This window comes from Echiichthys vipera (genome assembly GCF_963691815.1).
Source record: "Echiichthys vipera genome assembly, chromosome: 23".
Taxonomy (NCBI): Eukaryota; Metazoa; Chordata; class Actinopteri; order Perciformes; family Trachinidae; genus Echiichthys; species Echiichthys vipera.
The window spans coordinates 7,575,890-7,595,901 of record NC_139848.1 but is presented as its reverse complement, the minus strand read 5'-3'; the positions used below and the strand labels follow the sequence as shown (position 1 = coordinate 7,595,901).

Sequence of the window (20,012 nt, the reverse complement as noted above, 5' to 3'; positions counted from 1 at the left end):
CATACATATATATAAATATATACATCTATACACATTCATACATATATTAATAAATATATACATCTATACCCATACATACATATATATAAATATATACATCTATACACATTCATACATATATTAATAAATCTATACATCTATACACACACATATTAATAAATCTATACATCTATACACATACATATATATAAATACATCCAAACATCTATACACATACATATATATAAACATCTATACATCTATGCACATACATATAAATAAATAAATCTATACATCTATACAAATACACACATATATATAAATATATACATCTATACACATACATATATATAAATACATTTATACATCTATACATAAACATACTATACACTACAAGATAAATTGTGAGTTAATGGTGACTCTATCCATATCATATTTCATCAGTATTTAACACTTTGTATCTATTATTTGAACATTTTGCTTTTTATATTAAATATGCTCTTATATTAAGAAAAACGCAAAATATGTGTATTTTCTTCAAATCACCATAACTACTTCCTCAGGGAACAGCAGCAAGCAGTAAATGGAAAAATACATTTTAATTTAAAAAACATCTTTACATGAGAAATGTGTGATTCTATGAGCTGTGTATTAAAACATGTTTTGTTTTGTTGTTTTGAATACATATAGAAACACAGTCGAGGTAATGGCACACACACACACACACACACACACACATATAAACATGCACAGCCATAATAAACTAGTATAAAGTAGAGCGGGGTGGTGCAGTGTCACTGGGGAATGTAGTTTCCTGGAGAACCACGGTCGCTCTGATTTCTTCCGGGTTCCTGGATCCCTCTGTTTTGTTTGGGTGTATCAGCGCGCAGCTCAACATGACACAAAGTCACACTCTGCGGCTACTCTTACTTACTTCCACAGCTTATATTTAAAAACAACAACATGTCGTTTGAGGTTGTACACCCGTGTTTAGCTCTGTGAAGGCGGAGAAAGTGCTCTTCACCGTGATTTCATCCCGACCTGAGACACCTGTTGCTCCAGTTTCGACACACAGGTGCCTCAACGGGGAGCAGCGCGAGACTACCGGAACTTGGATTCATTTCTAAACTATTCTACCCCCCGAAATAATCGTCTGAATTGACAGTTACACGCTACTATGAAAGTGACGGTAACTTTCGGGGACACGGCGGTGGTGGTGCCCTGTAAAGCGGGATGGACCGTCCGGGATTTGACCGAACAGGCAACGCGCAGATACCGCAGGATTTTGGAGCAGGTAACGTGAAGCACCTTTGTAACCGTCGCGTCATCACACCGTGTTCACGTTATTGTGTCCACGTAAAGTGCCGTTTCATTCCACTTATTTCTCATGTTTTTTATTATAACTATAAGTTTCTGTATAATCTCACAATTTGGCTAAAGTGTGTGTCACGTGACCAGTTTGTAGTTGACGTTCACAATAACAGAGCTAACGTTAGCTGCTAGCTTAAATGTCATGTTCCCTAAATTAAGATAGTGTGAAGTTTACATGTCAAGCAAATGTAAATTTCACTCATATTTAAGCCTAAAATCTCGTTATATTGATGATTAATCCACTTTTTTTAACCAGCTAATGCTTTACTTTATTTTTGCAACTAAAGTTAATGTGTTCTTATGCATTTTGCTATATTTTCTGTGTTATTTCATTTGTCAACATAAGTGAACATATGAAACTTTATGTCATTTTGCACTTTTTAATGTTCAGCAATCACACAGTAAGAATCCACCACAGGAGAGGCCTCAGTAGACCTGTATACGATGCAGCCGCAGGACATTTTTGGATTATGAGTGGAGCAGGAGTGCCACATCTGGGTGGTCGTACCTGTTCTGATGGGAGTTTAAAGGCATTCTGGGAAATGTAGGAGCAGCCATGTGGAGGGGAACTTGAGATTGATCCCCCCAAAAATAAATAAGTAGTGATGTAGTCTCACTTACTGGACGCCAAGTGCTTAGCACCGCCAAGATGATTGTACATCTATGTATATCTCTATATATCAGAATATCACACCATTCTCCAGTGTGGACATCTGGTCCGGCAATGCAAGACTTGTAGTGGTGTAATAGAACTTACTGGTGTACAGCGTTGTTTTTCTTGTGACTTGTGTTGTCTTGAATGTCCCACATACACAAAGATATGAACCCCCAGCTTTCTGCTCCCTGATGTTGCAATCACTTGAACATTAATCATTCTGCCAAACTGACCTTTTATTAATCAGCCGCCTTGTATGTGCATGCTGTCCTAGCGTGATAGGGTGCTGATGTGCGTTTCATCCCTGTGACGATGTGGAGTGGCTCTGGCTGCAGCCTCAGCTGTCTACCTGTACAAAAGCTCCCTGTTTAAGCCCTGGTATCTCAGCGGGCAGGTGGAAGTTTGCTGTTTGATGGCCTCAATGTGGCCGCAGTCTGGGATGTGCGCTGCGGACAGGAGGCTTTGTCCTGTGAGTGATTGGGGATTAGGATTGGTGACAGGTCCCGGGCTTATCGGTTGGCTGGTCCCCCCTCAGCCCGCCCACGTAGCCTCCCCCTTGGCGAGGCAGGAGGCTGGCTTGTGGAGATGCGGGAGGCCGCGAGAGCAGGGATGGAAGACCGATTGGGTGGCTGTATGGCTCGATGGATTGCTCCCTCTCAGTGAAAGTGCACACCACTCGATAGCCATGCACACACACGGAGCAGCTCATCTTGCTCCGTGTCCCCTGAGCTGTCACGTCTCTGCTTCACAGACAGCCGCAGCCATGCCCACTCTGCCCAGCGCTCCCTGTTGATTCTCAGCGAGACACGCTGCGCTGCACAAGCTGAAGTAGGCTAAATGTGAGTGTGTGATTAGAATGCACCAGGCCCTTGATTGCTTTTCACAGAGCATGTTAATTAGGTGCCGCTGCTAGACGCTGACTCAGCAGCCCGTTGCCTTCTCTTAATAGAGGCGGATCATCACGAGGACAGTCCAGCTCTGTAGCTGCCAGAGAGGAGCGAGTAGATACGACCAGATGAGTCGGCTGCTCCTGCCAGCAGAATCCACTTAGCGCCCACATTAACCACACATTTCTCCACTCTCCGGCCTTACCGCTGACAGCAGGGACAGTGTCAAAAACCTGGGTTTAATCACTGAGAATGTGTTTGTGTGTGTGTGTTGGTTTTGGTGAACGGGATTCTGAACAGTCTCACTGTGCATCGCAGTAATGGCATGCAGACCTGCTTAATTAGCAGGTTATTGTAATGTGATCTCTACTGTGACTCGCCATGTTCATTTTTATTGAGAAAGCGGTTTATGTTAACTAACAAAGCCTCTAACTGCGTACAGAAAATTAGTGCTCGTTATACAGTGTGATTTCGTCAAATATAAGTTCGAACTGCCATCTGTTATGGATATAATCAACGCAAACTTGCTCACATCCCAAATGTAGTCGATTACAAAGGCTTTAAACGGAAAACCCTCACATTTGAGACACTCGGCTGCTTAGATGATCATTTATCGAAATTGTCGGGGATGAATTTTGACTGATTGTTTAATCTCCCTAACTGTAAACAGTGATGAAGTAAAAGGTTCACAGTGGCAGGAGTGAAGAGTCTTGATCACAGCCAACTGCCCTCGAACTGTAGTAGTATGAGACTATAGCCTGGGGGACCATCATGTAGACTGTGACTGTTGTGCGTTCTCAGGGGAAACAGCCAGGCGCTGTCGCTGTCCCTCTTCGTCTCATGGCCTGTCTGTGCAGGTTTAGTTCGGGTTACAGCCCCTATACTGTACCAACTCTGTGCTGTCACCTGGCAGCACACTAAGCACGTTGCCCTGCGTCTCATGTACGTGGGAGAGAGAGAGGACTTGTCCACTGTGGGCTGGTTTGTGCGTCAAACCTGCTGTTTCTCTTCCCGTGCTGTTGTTTGTGTCATTGGATTTTAGACCGGGCGAGCTGTCAAGTGTGTGAATACACCGCACTGTTGTTGCTAACATACTTCAAATAACTTAGCAATATGAGCAACATCCCGAGGCTAGTAGGTGTTCACTGTTTAGCGGGACAGATTCCAGCAGGTGTGTGACTAAGCTTGGGCATCCCACACATCACGGCAATAAAAGGTTCTCAGTTACAGAGACGGGATGGTACACATTCTTCAAATTCTTCAAGTGTGGGCTAGTGTGCAGCTAATTCAAGCTATATAAAAAATTATAAATGGTTAATTAACAGTAGTTATTTTGATATTTGTGTTTTCAAATTGTCTAGTGAAAGTCTGTTAATGTTAGGAATATCGTATTAAATCAAACCAAACAGTTGAGAAGACTATAAGATGGTGTAAGTGTCTTTAAATATGCTTAAAAATACATAGTTATGCATTATAAACCTTCAGAGGCGTGAATCTCTAAGCACCTCGTGATCTGATTCCAATTCAGAGGGTTTAGATACGATTTATTAAATGATTATCAAGGCATCTTAATGTTTTTTGTTACGTTTCACAATCCAGTTGGTTCAGCCACCCCCCAGTCCAATTAATATTCGTTCTCTGCATTGAGAAATAATCTTTCAAGGAAGAATTGCAATGCCAGAATTCTTGATCCCGATTTATGTAAGTGGTATTTGCGCCCTTTATTAGAAGATCGGCGACTGCCAAGGTCAAGTTTCTTCTTCCTTCAGAGGGAGAGTTCTCCACAGCTTTCCTTTCACTCGATGATGTACCCCACTGGAAGACAGTTTCCTCATTTCCTCAATTTTTCTTCACAGCTACAACAACACGTTCCTCCTTTTAGCTGTAGAGTTACACGTGCTTCGAAGGATCAAAGTGTGAAGTAGCACCCCAAACGCCACCACCGCCAATCAAATTTAGCTTCACTTATCGCCCCGGTGCTTCAGCGCTCTCGAGTGGTGTCATGTTTGCTCACCAGAGAAGGGGGGAGAGGGAGCAGAAGGAGCGATATCGCTTTAAATGGTGGTGGTGGTAGTGGTGGTGGTGGGGGACTTAATGGTGTAATTTGCAGGGAATTTACTCTTCTAACTGTCATGGTAATTCTTCTCCGCTGTTGACTGACTGACTCCCGACTCCTTTTTTGTTTTTTATGTCATGGGAAGAGTTCAAGATACAAAGGGGAATTACCAGGGATTGACAATGAGGGACTTCAGAGGAGTTTTCTTTTACTCCCCTCTTTCCTCTCTATAGATTACTCTCCCTCTGAAGTGTCATACATTCATCCCTTTTCATCACGGGGTAGAAAGGAAAGTGGGTTTTCTCTGGCCTAGTCAGTTCTGGCTGAGAAAACAGAAGCATGAGTATGCTAGGTGTGCTTAGTTAGATGCTAATTAACACTTAGGCATTGTTGTGCTCTAATCCCCCCCCCCCCCCCATCACCCCATCCCCCCTCCGAAAATCACACTAATACCTATTATTTCATTAAGGTGTGTGTCTTTAAAGCGGGTGATGTGATGTCAACACAAAAGAGCCAATTACCGTGCTTTGCTTTTGCTATCACACACGCACATGCACATGCACACACACACACACACACGCACTCTCTAACACATAGTGTAAACGTTTTTTTGTACGAGGCAGAAGAATGCCGGCAGTTGTTCAGGTTGGACCAGTTTTTCTGGCGCGCTGTTCATGCTTTGCCCTGACGTCTGCGGTCCACCGGTTTCAATGTCTCCATCCCACATGTGCCGCCTTATAGTAAACATTATATTTCAGCACCGTACAACCTCATAATGATCTTAATGAAATCACCTTGTAGCATAAACTCTAATTAGTTTCAAGGCAGGTCAGATTATAGCTTATTTATTTATTTTGAAAGGTCATTTAACTCCACCGCTTCCTACAGGTGACCCCTTGCGTGGAAAGGGAAAATTAAGTAGAGTCCATTCTTACATCTGTCGTACATCCTTTCCGTAGAGAAAGGGTTTCAGTGCGGTTCTTCTTTCAGTAAATACAAACTCTCCAGGTGATATAACTGACTTTCCATTTTTGCATGCTGAGATCGGGAAACGGAACGGGAAACACTTATTAATCCCAGGTGTGAGGGCACAACCTATGAACACGCGTCATTGCTTTTAAATACAGCTCGCGTGTTAATACGAGGTGTAAATTGAGCCGTGAGTTAAAGTGACTGCGGCTCTCCAGCATGCCTTGTGTTTTGGGCGTCACGCAAAATTCAAAACAATGCAAACTATGAGGAAAGTATGCACTCTCTCTTTATAAAGCCCTCACTCGTATTGTTGTGTCGGGACGCTTTTTAAAGCTCTGGATCATTGTAGTGCATAGATCTTTGCATATCATTGCATTGTGTGAAAACGGCGGTGTATTTGTATGCCAGTTGTAGTTGCAGATTACTTGCTGCTCTCTCTCTCTCACAGCCCTGGCGCTGGCATTGTGGGCCCTTCTGAAGAAAGGGAGGCTCTGGCTTTATTCCTGTGATTGAAATCCCAGGCTCTTTCCAACCATTTGTTTTGAGAGAATGGACTTGGCCCATTGTGAAAGGCAGACACCCTCTTCTTTTTTTTTTTCTGTGCCCCGTAATTCACATTCGGATGCAGCAGAGCAAGAAGGAGCCCATTCACAACGCGGTCTCAGTGATACAGCAGAAGCCGCTCGCTGAGACCCAGCCAAACTCATTTCAGCCTCCGAGGCTTCTAGCCTATAGCTGTTAATTTAGCTAGTAATGTAGTCCTGTTTTGCTGCGGACAGATTGTTTATTGGTACGGGCAGTTCCTAATGGGCCATTTACTACTGCACACATTGTTAGAAACGATAAGGCTTGTCAAAGATTTCTTTTCTTAGTCTAAAATTGACTCCTGATAGACATTATGGGAAAAATATAGAAAAATATTTGCTAAATTTGACCCATGAGGAGGTTGGAATCACATTCGATTTCACTTTGTTTTCATATTTTACGCCTCATCTTAAATTGTCCACGGATGCCCTTTCTCTCGGAGATCTACACGGCATCGCCACGACGAACTGCGTGTACACTGGGTCACAAAAAGGGGAAGATGCTATTGTTCGTGTACTTCTCTGTTGATTTTTTGTTAACAGCGCACAGATTTCAGATCGCTGCTCAGTCCAAAGTCCTTGTTCTCTTTGACAATGGATGGAGCGCCAGGCTCGGGGTACTTCCTGCTCTGTCGGGCGTGTTCACTCTGACCTCTGTCTTCATGGTGACGGTGAAACTGGCCTGGAATGTGCCCACCACCGCTCCCCGCTGAGCAGCGAAACTGGGAGAGTTCCTATCTGCCCCCTCCTCACTCTCACACTCATGTGTACTCTGTAAACCCAGTGGTGTTCATGTACAGTGTAATGTAGGTCATGTGTTGCCACTCTACCTGACAAACCAACAGGAAAGCCTGCTGTTTGGTCTGGATGTGCGCGTGATTATGATGTTCACTGTCAGTATTGTCACATTTGTTGTATTTTGTATGGAAACAGTGACTAAAGTCTTCAAAGTAAGGTGTAATAAAGCAGAAAAGGGTAGAAATCCGCAGAAGCATTTCGTAATACTGTATGTGTGAATGACATATGAGGGATTTATGTTAATACAACCTTTAGTGAAACATGTCTTTTTGCTTTTTGTGACATGTTTATGATTTCCTCATTTCTAATTGATTATCGTTGATCAGTTAAAGATTCTGGACATAGGCCGCAAGCTGATTGGTTGGATAAACTCCCCCTCAGATGTCATTGGTTGTACAGTAGCCTTGTTATTTCATTTAAAGTAGGGATTATGAATAAATATCCCAAATGTTTGTAATTCAGTCTGTCATTTCTGCTAATTTTGTGTCCAGCATGAGGAGAGCGCAGTGAAGACCCACCACCTGGAGTACATGGACGGAGGGATCCTGGACATGGACGACCTGCTGAGCGATCTAGTGGAAGACAGAGACAGGGTGAGGATGAATCGATGGAGAGGATATATGGTGCATCAGTGTTTCCTTTGATCCGAATCCCAGAACCACAGTGAAAGTTTGCTCTGTTATATTTACATTTGGTTCGTCCGGGCTCACAGTCCCTTCCCTGTATCCGCCCTTCGCGTCGACATGTGATAGACAGCGCTTCCTCGCAGTTAGACAGCTTAGCGTAGCAGCGCGAGCCATGACGCGGATGGCAAGCTGTTTCTTGATTGTTCTTACCTGGTATGAGGTGCAGCAAATTACAGCAGACAATCTGTCATTCTTAGCCGTGCTTAGTCTGGTAGTGGATTTATTTTGACTCCTTTTTTTGTAAAGTCTCCAGCCTGGCAGGATGACAGGATGCCCAGTAAACAAGGTATTCGTAAATCCAAATCTCAGTTAGCTTGTCACTGGTTGTTAGAATTCTAAACCAGCTAAAAAGCGAATGTGACAAAATTGGTATGCCGCAAAAAAACTTAACTCTGATTGGATTTGATTGCATCGTACTTGTGCTCCACACATGCATGGTAAGCAAATTAACTTATTTTCCTCCTCTGCTTCCCTATGGTTCTTCAGAAGGCTGAGACTAGGAGTGGTGATGGTGCCGTGTGATTTAGCTGTCATGTTCATTTTGACTGAGACGGATGAAAGGAGCCCGCTTCAGATTTGAAACAAATCAGGGGAAGGGGAAGTTCTCCGTAACAGCAGTGATGTAACTTAACAGAATTGGGAGCTGAAGTTCACAACACACACACACACACACACACACACACACACACACACACACACACACACACACACACACACACACACACACACACACACACACACACACACACACACACACACACGTGTACACACGTACACACATAGACGGTGGCCCAATTTCTATAAAGAGCACATTTCATTCCTCTTGCTAATTTCCCATAATGCATTCTTAAGATGTGCTAATAAACTGCCCCGGAATCCATATTCATAAGCCCCGGGCCCAAACGAATGATGAATTATCAACACTTAGTCAGCAGGAAGGCCAAATGAAATGGAAATGGAATATTCAACAGGAACAATAGTGTGTGTGTGTGTGTGTGTGTCCGTCTGTGTGTGTGTGTGTGTTCATGCACAGCGTCATGTGCATGTAGGACTTCAAGTTTGGCAAAATACTCTGTGAAAAAAGGGGGACACGACTAAATAATAGATGTGTACAGTCAACTCAAGGTTGAAAAAAAAATGCTTTTGCAATCACAGAGAACAGAAGCTTCATTTTTCCGGGATGATGGAGTTCTAATGAAAAGATCTGGATCTTCGTTCGTGCACAAGAGATAGATTTTAATGACTCATCTTCCCCCGACCGAAACCTGCTTTCTCTCTGCATCCTCCGAGTGATGATGAAGTGTCACAGATCAAATCCCGCTCTAGCATTTGATCAAATTCCCCCACTAACAAGTTACCCTGACGTCGGCTCTCCTTCCCCTGTAGCTGCGGTGCCTTCTTGTTGTGATTACGGGCTCTGCTGAGCAAACGCTTCACTAGAACCTGCAGCACGCAGGATCCGTCTAATTTCGCTTTGTTTCTTTACTCTCTCAGCTTTCACCCAATTCTCTAAACTCCCCGCTTTCATCTCACTTCTCATTTTATCCTTTTGTTTTTCCGGCGCTGATGAAAAGATAGCAGACGGAATAGGACGAGCGCGCGTGATCCTTAGAACGTGCCAGTCTTCCAACTTATCTCCGGGCTTCCGAACAGTGCCAGCTCTTATAGATTAATGAGCTGTGCCTGGCATTCTTGATTAGTCTGACTCCCTTTTGTTTGTCTACGTTTTTATTACACCGCCATTGCCGACAGATTCTATCTTTAGTGCTTTTCCTTTCTTGTTCTGCTATTGTGGCAGATTCTGTTTTCATCAATCATACAGGAGTGGTCCCATTGTGAGGGCCCTCCACTGCACAGCTTGGGCCCTGTGTTAGCCACGGATGCTAATGAGAGATAATGGTAATCTATTTGTACGCCTAGTGGTTCGCTTAGCCGCGAGTCCAGACCTCTTTATCTGGGCCAGCCCCCGACCATTATTCAACACACACACACAGACACACACACACACACACACACACACACACACACACACACACACACACACACACACACACACACACACACACACACACACACACACACACGTCTGTTGTCACCCGCCGCCTGTGCTAAAACCACAGGCAGGCGAAAGCGTAGCGTGTTAGCATTACCTTCGACGGAAGGAGCACCACTGGTGGTTGATGAGGGCGGAGACGAGGGGGAGGCTGTGATTTGATTACAGTTCTGCCCCCTGCATCCGCGGCAGGCGCCCACATACAAACACAACCGACTCGCATGTACGCTCCGTTCATTAGCGCCCCATCTCGAGACACCGGCCACCAGCCTCCTCATGAATATTAATCAATCTGATGAATGTGAAGAAGGCCATGGAGTGTTGGCTGAGGTGTGACTACATGTACACAGTACACACTCACAGACACAAAAGACCAGAGTATAAAGAGAGCAGGTCGTGGTTCAGTCAATTATACTCCATGAAGCTCTCTTCTTTTTTAACCGTTTAGTGTGTGTGTGTGTGTGTGTATTTGTGTGTCTGTGTGTGCGCGCGCCCTGCAGCTCTCAGATCCCGGTTGGAGTCATCGACCTGCCAGAATCCCCCACCACTTTGTTAATGGTGAGGAGAAGTGGGAGGACATAAAAGCTTTTTCGATCTCTTCCTCTTTTGTCACGCTGTTTTTGGTCAAATCACTGTAGTTTAGAGACTAGTTAACCCTTATTCACTCACACACACGCACACACACACACGCACACGCAAACACACACACACACACACACACACACACACACACATATGCTGGACACTTCCTGGACACATCAGGGCGTACAGAAGTCCTGACGGCTTGATTTAAGGCACCATTTCTCTGTTTACTTTCATGGTACTTATATAACATCTCAACCCGCTTTATAATAAATACAATATAGGAACCTTTTACCTTTGCTTTCCCCATCTCGACCTCGCGCCTCCATCTCTCAGCTCTTTTCATAGGCAGGTAACAGATGTCGTGCTTTACCTCGACACATTCGCCCATCTACCGCTACCAGAGCTGTCATTCTCTCCCATTCACAGTCCTTCAGGGTCCTGCATTAGCCGCGGCCATTACTCCCATACGTCTCCACGGTATACAGGAGCTGTCAGGCAGGCTGTCCAATGCCAGCATGCCATTGACATACAAGTTATACACCAGGTTTCAACTGGTGAGCCCTCCCATATATATATATATATATATATATATATATATATATATATATATATATATATGGATATACCCTATAGATTTCTGCTGTGTCCGGTGTTCACTGAAGAGATTGTGTTGCGACAAAAATGAAACTCCATATAGATGCTGCTTGATTAGACGGCCCCTTGCACATCATTCCTCTCCTTCAGCCACATGCAGAAATTTGAATGTTCAACATGTGAGTGAGTGTGTGTGTGTGTGTGTGTCCTCACTTGTCACACTCATCTCCTCCAGAATGGGAATTAAACTCAGGGAGCATGACGTCTCCTCATAAGTGGACTGTCACTCCTCATTCCACGTGCGCACACATACACATTACGTCACACGGACCTTGTTTTCGACAGGGGGGGGAGAAAAACGCATAAAAAAAGTCAACCTTCCATCCCATGCAGCCAAACGAGAAATCTAATTTCATGGGAAATTTAGTGGGAGAAAAAAAAAACTGGAATGATTTCCTCCATCTCTCTTTAATTAGCCCTTTTTAATCACTGCGCCTACAAGGCATCCACGAACCTCCTGTGCAGTCTCCGGTTGCTAGAATGTAAATTGTGAGGGTGCGTATCCCAGCTGATCTCCCTCTGAAATGTCAACCGCTTGATTACTGGGCCATCTCCCATCATCCATCTCTCCTGCTCGCGTGTCACACTGGAGGACGCAGTGCAAGGAAAATGAATCGGTCTCATGGAAAGATGCTATGATATTTAAAGTAGGTCTCATGAGCAACTTTCACGTCCTTTAAAGAGGAAACGGCACCTCTCTGAATACAAGTATGAACCTGAAAATGAGCATACAGCAATATGGGACCTTTTTTATAATGAAGGAAATCCATTCAGCATGTAAGTTGGACCTTTAGGTAAGAAACACACAATCTGAACACAACTGTATCCCAATGAGATGATATAATTCTGCCCTGGATTTGATTCCCACCAGTTTCTCTCTTGTATCTCTCGGTGATGTGCCTGGAGTGATTTAGCACACGTCAGGTGTCAGCCCCTCTGACAGGCGACAATAAGGCATTACTTAAAACGTGCTAACCCGCCAGAAAAAAAAGTTTAGTGAATTGGACGTGATTGCGAGGCGCAGACGTGCTGATTAGCCTTTGACGCTCCGTGACACCTCGCTCCCTCACCTCGATTTCCCCTCATTCAACCGCGGCGAGCGGCGTTTGATTGGCGTCTGAATAGCAGCGTAACTCTGCACACTGTCTGAATGGCCGGTGATGAGCGGGAGCACGAGGTTCAAGTGCGCTGATTAGAAAATGTCACGGCAAGTTTATTTCTATAGCACATTTCATACACAAATCTAGCTTTACACAATGTGTTAAGAATATTAGGAAAGATAGGAAAAACAGCATAAAATACATTTAGATGCAAATGAAAAGAATAGGAACCTTTTTAAGGAGTTTTAGAAACTTCCGAACGGAGACATATGATGCAGAACATTAAAGTTTTTAACCCAGATTTAAAAGTGGTCAAAGTTGGTGCGGGGTCTTATATCCTCTGGACATTTGTTCCAGCTCTGTGTTGCACAGTAATGACTGTAAATGCTGCTTCCCCATGCTTAGTTTGCACTCCGGGAGCTGTTACAGCAGCCAGGTGACCTGAGAGCCAGCGCGGCTTCATGTGGTAAAAGACAAAGCCATTTAAAGATTTTTAGATACCTCCATATTAAATGTTTTACCTTCTTCTCATTCTGATCATAATCCATACATCCTTACCTGTCTGTCTGGCACATTTGAATATTAATTCACGGCTTCTGAACACGGCCCCGGTATAAAACAAATCAGCTGTAGTTCACCTGGAACCAGTCATTACGTTCCTTCTGTTGTCTGCCTAATTGATTTTTATTCGATCAAAAAGAACACTTATTTCTTAAGGTTCGCCATCACCGTCGAAGCCCCGAGGCTCCAGACATGCGGACCGTTCTAGATTTGATTGTCTGAAAACTAAACTGCATAATGGAAAATGGGTATTTTTCAAATGTTTTTCAGCCTCTGCTCGTGTCTTCTCACCATGTGGAATTATATTTCTAAATATTTTTTGTCTATTTTAACGAGACCTGCTTCTGTGACATTTACAATTTCAAAATAAAACGCATCCTACATTTATTCCAGTCCCATTAATCTGGTGACTTTAGACTCTCGTAGACCTGAAAAGCATATCAGAAAGTTTTGTATGCTGCCCTTTGACACGATGCCTTATGTATGAAGTTTCTTGTCTATGTTGTTCATAAATAGTATAACCTTCGTAAGTTCCGCAGCGATCGAATTAGACGGAAGGAAGAGGAGTTAGTGTCGCTTTGTCCTCACCTTGTATCTATTATCTCTTGAACCTCAGTGATACATTAATATATTCAAATCTCCGGTAAACATACAGTATATTGAATAAAGTGAGATTATCTCCGTGGCCTGCACATCAGATCAGATCAGAGCGGAGTGGTTGAATGTTTCGCCCGGCGGGATTCGGTCACTTGAGCTGATTTCATCATATCTCATCAGCCTCGACCTTGATTCAACCCCCCCTCCCCCCGAGCACCACAACAGCTCTTCATCTGATTATATTCAATTAACAAAACCCCCTACACACACTCACACACACACACTCACACGCATTCACCGAACCCCGTTTGATTGTAATTACGATGCAAGAACTCAAGGAAGGCTTAAGGAGAAAGGATTCTTGCTGCGCCCGTCTGCTTTTCATTTAAGTTTCCCCTTCAAGTTGCACTTTGGAATTTTAATTCCTTTTAGATGATCCATTGCTCTCTACCTTTTGGACTTTGAATTATGGCTCCTCTCCAAAGTCATTTGTCAGTTCAGCGAAGCAAAAGACTGGGATCCAGTTTGGATAAGGCCCGTTTCTGTTTTCTTTGCATAGGTGTGTGACTTCCAGAGGCCACACTAGGTCATCGCCGCCTCAGATCTTGTCCTTTGGTGTTACTCCTTCTGTTAATCACACAGAGTCTCGTGTTGCCCTCCGTGTCACCATCACACCACCCATTAGCTCCTAATGGAGTGAGACGGTCAGGCTGTAACCTGACCTGCCCCGCGTCTGTTGTGGTCTTGCAGGAGGGACCTGGCGGGGTCTGAGGCCAGAGGTGGCTTTTCTAATGACACATGCACATAATCAGCGTGGCAGCAGAAGATGAGGCATGAGGATGTGGGAGAGGTTGCCTGTGTCATGGTGTGTGTTTCAAATTATGTGTGTAATCCAGTGCTGCAGCTCCACACCCCAAACGTCTGCCATGAAATATGAGTTTTAGTCGGAAAAACGGTGGATATTGCGAAGCTGCAGCTCATGTTGTTTGTCGTCAGTATTAGCGTTATGAGTTATCAGTGATTTTGGCACAGCAGCCTGCAGAGGAGCTAATCACATCCAGCTAATGATCTATTATAGATCAACTTGTTTACAGCAAATCTACTCTCTGACCTAACTAGACTCACACACCATCTGCTTTTCTTCATGACATTGCCCCAGACTGGTGTAAATATATATATCTGTGTGTGTGTGTGTGTGTGTGTGTGTGTGTGTGATTTCCCTCCGCTCACTCCAACTGCTAATAACTCAAATCAACAGAAAGTCACACTCCCGGACATGTGCGCGTGTGTGTACTTTCACCGCAACTGGAGGATAAATGCTTGCAATACTGAATCCAACTCATTTAGGTTAAGCATTTAACGATTTCTGGTGCAATTACACAGCTGAAACCACATCTGTGTCCATTGTGTTGCACCCAAGCGAACACGCTTTAATGCAAACACACACACACACACACACACACAGTATATTGTTATTACTCATTTTTCCTGCCTCTCATCCTCTGATGAGGCTGATTGGACTAATGAATGGAGCCCTGTGAACGGTAATGGGTCTGAATGGGCCCCTTGAATTATTAGCCAGCCCACATCTGACATATGGAAAGGAGGAGTGGTTACTAGTTTACACATCACATGTGACGACCATCTTCATCATCTTAGAGCCATTTAAGACGGGACAAATGCTGGTTCAAATAGTTTGTTTTGTCTAAAGTCAAATATATATATTAGAAAAATAAGACAAAAGCAGAAAAGAAGGACACTTTTTACATTTTTGGGACATTTTATAGATCAAACAATGAGTCTAATGGGCAGATTAACCCATAATGAAAAAAATCCTTGCAACATTAGTTGTAGCGCCTTCCATGCTACACACAGAAAACGTATAAACTGGCATTTAGCATATTTAGTTAAACATATAAAGCAGTCGTACAATGAACAGTACACGTACAACATGCATACAAACTGAGCTTATTCTCATAAACTACATGAATAAATCAGAAAATAAATGACAGAAAATTGAATTAGAACAGAATAGAAATAACAAAATGGGCAATAAAATATAACAAGCTATATAAAAGCATTAAAGAAATACAAAAAATAAATCATATTTACTAGAAAAGAAACAACAGGAATAAACACAAGTGTAACCACATTATTCTGTTCAATGTTTCCTTTCCTCTTTATTTTTCCCCCCCGCCGGCTATAACCAATATTTTTATGTTAGCAACGGATCACATGGAAGAGGTCGCTTGCCGGTTTAATTTAAATATGTTTATATATATATATATATATATTTGATTAGATTTGTGATTTCTTCCTGTAGTAAAGCTTTTATGCTGTTAGATATCCGATGACAAACCGGCCAGTACAGAAGAAAAGGAAAGAAACTGGTTTATTATTAACGGATTAATCAACTAACTGTACCAGCACCATGTTAGTGTCTGTTTTGCAGTGATTGTTAATTAGAAGCTGCTGTACGCCGAGTTAATGAGCTGGGTCCCCTTCATTAACTCGTTCTGTAACATTACGGTCGGACATTATACATTTCTAAAGCTAGTTAGGGAAAAGGTTAGCGAGCAGTGCTAGCTCTGGCCCCCTCCTCTTCATATATATACTGATGGATGCTGCTGTCAGGTGAGGTTTTGTACTTGTGAGGCTTGCGGACATGTAATGCAGCACAAATCCTGCTTTTCTACTCCAGGCTTTGATGTAGAGTCAATAACTATCTAATAAGGGGTGTTGGAAGGAACACACATATGTTGATGGGTGCAGGAAAATGGTTTTTCTTCCCTCTCCCAAAACACCTTCAGGCTGTGAGTGATGTTGGCTCTCCATGGCAACAGCAAGTACTGAATGTCAGTAACGTATAGCTCATATATACATCAGCGGGCAGAATGTTTACCCCTAAAGAAGTAATCCGAGCAGGAAAACAATCGAAGGAGGGAAAAGCACTTTTTAGGTCATCATGGCTACAGCGGAACACTGGTAAATTATTAATAATTGAATGAATAATAAGAATGAAAAATACCAATTTCCCATTCACATCATCACTTCAAAGCTCCGTCCACACAAAGAGAGCGGCGACAGGCTGGAAGAAAGAGGTGACGTATGGTATGAAAGTCTAATGTCAAGGGAGGGCAGATGGAGAGAGGGAGGAGGAGGCGGGGGAGGCCTGTGGAGGAGAGAGAGAGCCACAGGTGAGAGGGCGAAAGCCTAGCAGCTCTGAGTTAATCACTCCTTCTATTTCTCTGTCAGATCCCGGGAGGAAGGAAGGAGGGAGGGTGGAGGAGGGTGGAGGGAGCAGCTGGCGACGGCCACAGGGAAAAAATAAAGCTGATTATTAGGCCTCGGCTCTGACTTTTGGGGAAGGAACATGTGTGCGATTTTGTTCCGTGTACGTGGGAATGTGCGTTTGTGCGTGTTTATGCACATTTATGAGAAAGGGGTTATGACTTTTCTAGTGCCGAGGGAGTACACGTCCATGTGTGTGTGTCAAGTGTGTCATGTCCACAGATGCGGAACAGGACCAGTGTAACCACCACTGATGTGTTTGCGCTGCAGGAATGATGAACGAGGCGGTTTGATATTTGTGTTGCCGGCCTGAGAAATACGAGGCCTGGAGCTCCCCTGTCACCCACCACCCTCACTCCCTCATCTCCCACTCCCACTCCTCCTCACCCCTCTTCCTTTCTCTCGGCCTCTCAGGCATGTGTGATTTATGAAGAGTTTACTCTCTCCCTTTATGAGCGTGCATAAATAATAATGTGGCCTTTCACAGCACATAGCCGGCACCGCAATACCTCAGCTGGTGGCTCGATTTGTGCGTGCGTGCGTGCGTGCGTGCGTGCGTGCGTGCGTGCGTGCGTGCGTGCGTGCGTGCGTGCGTACACATGCTCCATCACTACGGCTGATGCGACAGATGCGTGTGCGGACGTAGAGGGAGATAAAGAATGATAACGCAACCCTCTTCTCTGCTGTAAAGAACCTTTAGAACTTTTTTGGCAGTGTGCCTGAACAATAATCTGAAAATGTTTATTTCTCAAAAAGTTTTTTCTGTTTGTGTGTGTGTGTGTGTGTGTGTGTGTGTGTGTGTGAGAGAGATCATCTGCGGGTGTAGAGGGGCGTATACTAGAGTTGATTTTATTTATTTATTTTTAAAGAAAAATCCCCTCTTTTCCTGGGAATACTGATTCCTCCCCATGAATGAAGTGTCATTTAAAACACAGTACTGTTAATAGTTAATCACAGATCAGAGTGTAGAATCTTTAAGGGTGGAAAAAACATAATGCCACAGTCGTTTGAGCATTTTGTGCATCACCTGTTGAATGTCGCTCTGCACCTGTTTGTGAATACAGCTCTGCATGTTTCATTAAGCCACCTTTAACCGACTGGATTTGCACTTTGCTTCTAATATTTTGTCGAATAAGTGGGATCACTTAGCCTGGAAATCAGACAACTCTGCCAAGCTCATGGTTCATCTACTCTGGCAGGTATTGTTTGTCTGGCTCCTCATCCAACCAGCCACATTCTGGTGCAGCCACTCAAACTGTTCATGTCATGTGGGGGCGAGCTTAACACGATAACCGTCATTCTCACTCATTAAACGCAGACCTATTTGTGGTTGTAGGGCTATTTAGTTGTGCAGAGACATTTCGGTCTGCAACCTTGATCGCGGCCCTTGGAAATGAAGAGAGGTTTCAGACCAACTCATTTGCGAATAAGGCGATGCCCGGTTAGGGATTTTTTGCCACACAGCTGGATTTTAAGAAGCTATTTTTACCATGAAAAGTAGTTAGATAGATAGGTAGATAGACGGATGCACGCTGCTGCATTCGCCGCTAGTTTTCCCCGGCATTATTTACAGACAGGCGTCCACAGGCAGCTTTGTGTTGCTCGTGACGGCTTTTTGAAGTTGCATATATGTTCCTTTTTTAAAAACTGAGACTCGGAACATTTGTTGTCATCATTGTGTCATTTTTATGATGTAGTCTGAGGGAGAAAAATAATATCGGCTCCAAATATCAGCCAAAAAAAATGGCTGTATCAGTCATCGGCTAAGGCTGATGAAAAAAATTAATCGGAATCGGCCCTAAAAAATCCATATGGGTCGATCCCTAATGAAAACTAACAAGAAGAAACTCCTGCAAATGATAATCTTTAGTATGTAAACACAGGTAACAAGATAATAATGTGGCGATGCACTACTGTATGTGTATGCTTAAAGTGTCACAAGTGGTTTTGTATCGAATCAACCTGTGTTTGTATTTTTACGGCCACGATTCGCTTCCACATCCACTTTGTTGTTTTTGTGGAAGTGTGTGAGATCTGGGTCATCGTTTTTTTTAAATTTGCATGAATGCAAATGCTCAGACCGCTGCACCAACAGACTGAGGAATTTACCTCGGCGCGTTAGTGTTTAGATCAGTCTGTCAGAAGAATCAAAGAGACGCTATGTTCAATGTGGAAGCCCTAGCTGATATTTGGAGCGACTTCAAACGGAAAGAAGGAAACATTTTAGAGGTTCAAGTAGTGGATCCTCTGAATATGATTCATTATTCTGAAGGAGTCCCTCACCACAGACTTGACAAGTTGGATTGTACATCTGTTAGTGTGCTTCAGTTCACGAGTGTGAGGTTGCTTCCCTAATCTTGCATGTGCAGTCATTTGAAGGACTCTGTGTGTGTGTGTGTGTGTTTGTGTGTGTGTGTGCGGGCCCAGAGCCAGTTGTGTGTGTTCCTCAGAGGTAAAACCCCACATCTGGTAGTGTGCTGTATAGATTCAGGCTGGAATAGAGGCAGGATTAGCCCCACTCTCACCGGTAATACAACCAATTTTCTACTTGTTTAAATAACACAGGACAGACATTCCTCCGATGGCCTCGCGCCGTGCCCTGGAAACGTTCACGTATGTGTGTGAAGGTGTGTTTACGTGTCCTTGAACATTGATTCGTTTTTGGTACATGCTCGAGTGCTTGTAAGTGTCTTTGTGCATCAACGTGTGCTGCAAGTTGTTCATTATTAAAGGAGAAATCTACTTCAACCGCAGACCTCACTGCTCTTCACACAGAGGAGTGTCACACGCCACGATTTACTGCAAGTCTATTTAAAAAAAGGCAAATAATTGTCTGAGCCTCGTTTCAAATTGATTGCCATTGCTCACACGATGCCAGGGTTATCCCGAGCCAAGGTTTCCTCTCATTCAGGGCGAGACACTTCACCCCTCTGTACCTGCGCACTGCAAATATTCACCACGCTTCACAACCACGGAGAAACCCATTCTTTACACATCTTATCTGCCTCTTTGTTGCACAGCATCTAGTTCGCTCACGGAGGGGGATATTTCCATCCGCCAAACGCTCGACTCTCCTTTCTCTTCTCACCTGGGCCCGCTCCAGATTGAAGAGAATGAAAGGCAGCACCAGACGCACCAACGTTAGGAGCCACGCAGTACGGAGAAAGCATTTGTTTTCACAGT

The 20,012-nt window shown here is 43.8% G+C and overlaps 1 protein-coding gene across 2 annotated transcripts in view; it reads left to right on the top strand.

Annotated features, from left to right (window-relative positions):
* Positions 1 to 887: 887 nt before the first annotated feature.
* The window catches only part of pard3ba (par-3 family cell polarity regulator beta a), a 133,107-nt gene continuing 113,982 nt past the window's right edge, over positions 888 to 20,012 (top strand). For both annotated transcript variants that reach the window (XM_083938336.1, XM_083938335.1), the window contains exons 1-2: positions 888 to 1,273; positions 7,794 to 7,895. In XM_083938336.1, the coding sequence (XP_083794462.1) occupies positions 1,157 to 1,273; positions 7,794 to 7,895 (219 nt within the window). In that variant the 5' untranslated portion in view covers positions 888 to 1,156. The remainder of the gene's footprint in view (positions 1,274 to 7,793; positions 7,896 to 20,012) is intronic.